The following is a 5,683-nucleotide window of genomic DNA, read 5'->3' as shown; positions in this document are numbered from 1 at the left end:
CATATAATATGCTTAGTGGGCTACAATGCGGAAACAGAATACAACCTCACGTGGAATGGGAACTTAAATCCTTGTCTCTTTAATGCAATTTGTGTCAGGAGAATATGAAACTAAAACCTTGGATACCATACTTATAATCTTAAACAAAAAAAGTTCATTACATGGGCACTCTTGCTTTTCACTAAAAGAGATCATAATCCAATTTGGTAAGTTCAAAGGGACAAAATTAGCCCTCATTGCCTTATAACTGAGCTGAACCAAATCTAAGTAGGGCAAATTAGTCTTTTCACTTTAGCAGTAAGAAATCAAAGGTCTTAAGTTTTCTTGAGGTTCAAAAAAAAATGCTGGTGAAGAGAAAAGAGTAATCCTATAATGAGTACATCACACCCCTCTTGATTCACACTGCTTTTTCAGGGAAAGTGTGCTGCCAAGGGGAAAGCAGTAGTTTACAATTTACATTCATAGCAAGTGGGGGCTTTTTTTTTTTTTTTTTTTTTTTTTTTTTTTTTTATTTTTTATTTCAATTATGGGGGGTTTTTTTTTTTTTTTTTTTTTTTTTTTTTTTTTTCCTTTTTCCATTGTGAAGCGTGTAAAATAAATGTTAGGTTTGTGATATTTGAGTTATTCCCTATTGATCAGCTTCACATGATTGGTGTGTTTTTCATGGTTTAGGTTTCTAGTCATGTCAAACCAGTTCTTCAAATGACCAAAAGTGCCAAAATGAGGAAATGATGGAACTTGTTTCTGTTTGCGCAAGAAACTGGACAAAAATTCTGCCTCTTGATATTCTACTGTTATTGTTACAATCTTTTTTCTTGTTTCATTGAATGACATGCATGATTTTTCAAGGATGTGGTCTATACGTGGTACCTAGCCAGTGACATCTTTCAAACCAAAGAGTGATCCAAGCAATTTTTTACTTAATTGAAATCTTCTTAGCTCTTTGCTGCTTTGTGTAAGTTGGAAAAAAGAAAAGAAAAAACTTACACAGCTCAGGTGGAGCAACATGTCAAACAAGCAGAAACCTTGATAAAGGAAAAAAAATTCTCTCTCCTCAATTTCCACCATTAGCCTTTACTTGTTTATTAATCCCACAAAGAAGAGGAAGGTAGAAGTAAGGAACAACAGTTTGCTTGAGCTGCTCTTTTATTTATTATTATTATTATTTATTATTTATTATTTATTATTATTTTTTTGTTCATCATCACCATAAAATGGAAGAAATACCAGAACTACTCTCATTCTGTGATAAAGTCTTGGGTGAAGGTAGTGATACTGATTTAATAAAGAGGTAAGGGCAAAAACTTACAAAAGAATAGAAAGAAGCCAAGCCCACCACACATCATTCTCCCCAAAGTCCCAAGTGACAATAGATCATTTGATTGAGAAACAATCTAGAAATTTAGGCTAATGAAAGATCACAAAAATAGGACTCAGGAAATATATAATAGTCTAAAACTAGACCTGCAGAGAAACTACATTTCAAGCCCAAGCAATACAAACTCTCTAGCTTAGCATACTCAAAATGCCAAGTATATGTTCAAGATGGCCAAAAGAATAAAACCCATCTCAACAATGCTCCTGTTTTGCTTCCTCTACACATTTCAAGTCACTCTAGCAGCTTACTTTCAAGGCAACAGACATCTCTTTGTGCTCAAAACTAACTAATGGGAACTAAAAGAGCTTTGTTGATTGTTGGGTCCCACTTCTCATCATCGTGCAGAATTCGGTATAGTCGATCCTCCCATCCTATTGCGGAGATAGTTATAAGTATGGAATTGATAAAAATAGAGTTTATAAGTCTTTTAAGATGAATAAGTAGATGACTTACATTATCAGTGTCAACCTCAGAAATTATTTCTTTGATGTTGGCTTCATCGCCTATTCCATGCTCCTTCATGGCAGTCTCTAATTCATCTCTAGTTATAAACCTGTCATAATATTTACAGAGATGAATTTTGTGAACTTTCTCTGAAGACTAAAAGATACAAGTACATAAGAGGTATTGCTTGTCATGACTTATGAATATATGCCCTAAGCTTATTAATGTATCACATAACATCAAAAAAACCACGAATGAAGCAATTGAAACTTCACTGAAACACCATATCTTTCAATAGAAAACCGCTAATGCAAGCCAGCATCGCCAGCATCCACATGAAAACTGAACTCACCCACTGTTATCCTTATCAAAATACTGAAATACTTTGTATAGGTGCTCGTCCCTTTCAAGCCTGTGTCTATGCATCGTAGCAGATATAAACTCGATGTAATCGATCGTTCCATTTCCATCCACATCAGCCTGATATGTATGCATACTCGAGTCACAAATTGAGAATGGAAAGGACGGGACAATATTCAGCATAAAATTTTAAGCTCTTGCAAAGTTCAGATACTTACAGCTTCCATAAGCTGCTTGACTTCGGCCTCTGTCAGCCGCGAACCAATGCGAGCCAAACCTGATTTCAGCTCTTCATATGTTATTGTGCCACTCTTGTCAGTATCCATGTTAGTGAACATTGCCTTAAGGCCTTTAATTTCTTCCTCAGATAGATTCTCCGCAATGACCTAAGAATGCAAACAAAATTATTAATGGGAAGAAAAAGTAGGAAAGCAAAAATTATCTAGACTTGCGCGGCTTGAAATTTGAAGAACATCTAGCCCTAAACTGAGTTTTTGATACAAGATCACCTTTAAAGCAAGCTTCTTGAGCTTATTCATTGCCCTGAACTGCTTCATCCGAGACAGAACTGCACTATCTATCGGCTCATCTGATGCTTCACCTTCTCTAAGCCAAGGATGCTCTTACCATATAAAATTACGATAGTTAGTTAGACTTAGAACTAACAAAACAAAGCACATATTCATATAGTATAGAACTTTCTTATTTCTAACCTACGAGCAATAATGACATTGTTACACCATACATTCAATGAAAATTAGTCTTGAAACAGTTCATGTAAAAACACTGCTTTTTAAAACACATTTAGAAGTGCTCTTCAGGTGGAGGGAAATTCCGCACAATTGAATCGAAAATCATTCTATAGTTCAATGAGATAGGTTTGATACCAAGAACTTCTGCAGAAGTAATTCGCTTTTTTGGGTCTTGAGTCAGCATTCTCCTGATTAGATCTTTGGCAGTAGTTGATATTGATGGCCATGGCTTACTTTCAAAGTCAATCTCCCCTTCCAATATGGCATCAAATATTCCCTTCTCAGTTTCTGCAATGCAAAAGAAATGAAGATTAATAAACATTGAATTCCATAAACTTGTATTCACCAGTAAGAGAAACTACAACAAAAGAGAACATTGAATGAATCTTGTTAAGCTTGTATTTACCGGCCCAAAATGGAGGGACACCACTGACAAGAATATACAAGATAACTCCTGCACTCCAAACATCTATTTCCTTTCCGTATTGGCGGCTCAATACTTCAGGCGCAACATAATAAGCGCTACCGACCAGATCACGGTACACCTTCCCTGAGAAAAAATTTCATAAAAACACTAAAAAGAAAAATGCCTGCTTCTACTTAAAACATCAGAATACCATTTCCTTGGACGTAAAAGATAATCAAACTTAAAAGCAAAAGGAATGCATAAGATCCCACAGGTTATGAAAAGTCCAGCTACGAGGAAAATTATAGATGCCAAGGCAATCAGTAAGTATGACCTATCTGTGTCCCAAGTCTGAAAGAGTATTTTAACAGATATGAAATTTCTCTCCTTTACATACACTTAAAAGCAAAGACAAACTTTTTCACTCAAGCCCACGAAAAATCATCTAAAATTAGCCAATCAAATAATTCAGAGGCATAAAATAGGGAGCTTTAGCAAGAGCCGGAAGTACTGAAAAAGCCATTAATAACCAAAATACTCAATCAATGCACCCAAAACTAACAGTAAAAACAATAACAATAAGGAAGAAAAATTAACAATAAAAGTTCACAAAACCAAGTTCAACAATCCCAACAAAAAAATGTAAACAAACAAACCTTCCTCAATGAAAACAGACAAGCCGAAATCGGCAGCCTTGAGCATGGCGGCCTCATCCTTGCTAGCGAAGAGGAAATTCTCGGGCTTGAGATCCCGGTGGATGACGCCCATGAAGTGACAAATGTGAACAACATTTGCAATTCCTCTGAAAATCTCGGCGGCATCTTTCTCGGAGTACCTTCCCTTGGCGATAATCCGGTCGAAGAGCTCAAGACCCGCGCAGAGCTCCATTACGAGGTGGACGGAGTACCTATCCTCGTACGCGCCCTTGATCTGGACGATGTTTGATTGGCCCGACAAGTGCTGCATTATCTGAATCTCCCTCTTGACGTCGTCCCTGTCGCTCTGCCTCGCCAGCTTCCGCTTCAGAATCGACTTGCAGGCGAAGGTCTCGCCAGTCGAGTTCTCGGTGCAGAGATAGGTTATGCCGAACTGCCCTCTGCCCAATTCTTTCCCCAGAGTGTAGTGCTGTTTGATGTCCTCGAAGGGTCGTCCTAAAATGGCGTCTGGAGGAACTGGGTTGGTCTGCGGCAGTACTGGCTGTGGCTTTGGATGTCGTTCGGGCTCTGGGGTGTGTTTGGGAGGTGGGAAAGTGGTTTGTACTTTCTGGGGGTGAATGATTGGCTCTTGATGAGCTTGTTGACTTGTACTAGTAATGGTTGATGAGCCGTGGACATTGTCGTTGTTTGGTCTAGCAGTGGAAGTGATTGTTTTGGTCTTGCTTCCGCAGCAACCCATTTCTTCTTTGTTTGTGAAGAGATGATGAGAAGTTTTGATGGAAAAGAAACGGAAAAAGAAAAGAAAATCTGAGGTTGCGATACTGGATATACTTGGGATTTTTGGAGTTCGCTAGACGCGAAAAACATGTGGGGAGATAGACCTATGAGAATATGTCGAATAAGGCCAACACACAGATAAAGTCTAGGTTACGCCTTTCTTTTTCTCTCTTTTTTTGGGTTTTTTGGCATAGGGTTCTTTTAAGGTCCCATACAAGTAATATATGTTTTTAAACGTCAGATATAATTAAAATCACGTTAAAATAAATAAACATACAAAATAAATAATTATTTAACAATTAAAAATATAGTTTTATTCATAATTTATTAATGGATTGTTTTCGGTAAGCAATTATATTAGTAGGATCAATTAAAATTAAATAAGATTAAAAAAATATAAATAACAGATAATTTTTTATGTAAATTTGACAGTTAAAAATGATTGAAAAAATAAAAATTATCAATAATTTTATTTTTCTAATTTTAGGAGAGAAACTCCCATTTTTTAAACCCTATAATACCCTTTTGTTTAAATAAGAAGTTGAGGCTATGGTCCAAGTGAGAAAGAGAGAAACCGTGTTGAAAATGACAAAATCCGTCTCAATCAATTCATTTATTTCATTTTGCCTTTCGTGGATTTGATAAATATGTCGCATTTTGTTTGTTTGGTATGAATAGAGCAAATTAGGGGACAATTGATGGTAACTGTCCTTTAGTTACTCTGGTTTTTTCTTTGTTTGTTTTTTCTCTTCCTTTTTTCTAATTATCATTAATGTGGCAAGTTTTTACGTGGAAACTTATGTGGTCATTGTGGGGGTAGGGTTTATGTCGTTTGAAAAAAAATCAAAACCAATGTGGTGCGAGTAATGAGTGGGAGGACATTGATCGGAGTCCAACTCAATGCCCTGCG

At 36.6% G+C, this 5,683-nt stretch overlaps 1 protein-coding gene across 1 annotated transcript; it reads right to left on the bottom strand.

Moving 5' to 3' along the window:
- Positions 1-1,254: 1,254 nt before the first annotated feature.
- Positions 1,255-4,913, bottom strand: LOC21389735 (calcium-dependent protein kinase 2). The gene is made up of 8 exons (XM_010094987.2): positions 3,997-4,913; positions 3,341-3,484; positions 3,070-3,222; positions 2,692-2,804; positions 2,401-2,568; positions 2,175-2,302; positions 1,832-1,931; positions 1,255-1,749 (listed from the first exon to the last, which is right to left on the bottom strand). The coding sequence occupies exons 1-8, from the start codon at positions 4,733-4,735 to the stop codon at positions 1,675-1,677; spliced, it is 1,620 nt and encodes a 539-aa protein (XP_010093289.1). The 5' UTR covers positions 4,736-4,913; the 3' UTR covers positions 1,255-1,674.
- Between the last annotated feature and the right edge of the window lie 770 nt (positions 4,914-5,683).

The sequence above is a fragment of the Morus notabilis genome, unplaced genomic scaffold, assembly GCF_000414095.1.
Source record: "Morus notabilis unplaced genomic scaffold, ASM41409v2 Scaffold419, whole genome shotgun sequence".
NCBI lineage: Eukaryota > Viridiplantae > Streptophyta > Magnoliopsida > Rosales > Moraceae > Morus > Morus notabilis.
Note: the sequence above shows the minus strand (reverse complement) of the source record. Positions and strands in the feature narration are given on the sequence as shown.

Coding starts and splice junctions, on each gene's coding strand:
- LOC21389735 (XM_010094987.2), bottom strand. CDS start 4,735: ATGGGTTGCTGCGGAAGCAAGACCAAAACAATCACTTCCACTGCTAGA. Junction 2,805..3,069: donor TACTTCTGCAGAAGTTCTTG/GTATCAAACCTA, acceptor TTATATGGTAAG/AGCATCCTTGGCTTAGAGAA. Junction 1,750..1,831: donor CTGAGGTTGACACTGATAAT/GTAAGTCATCTA, acceptor TCTCCGCAATAG/GATGGGAGGATCGACTATAC.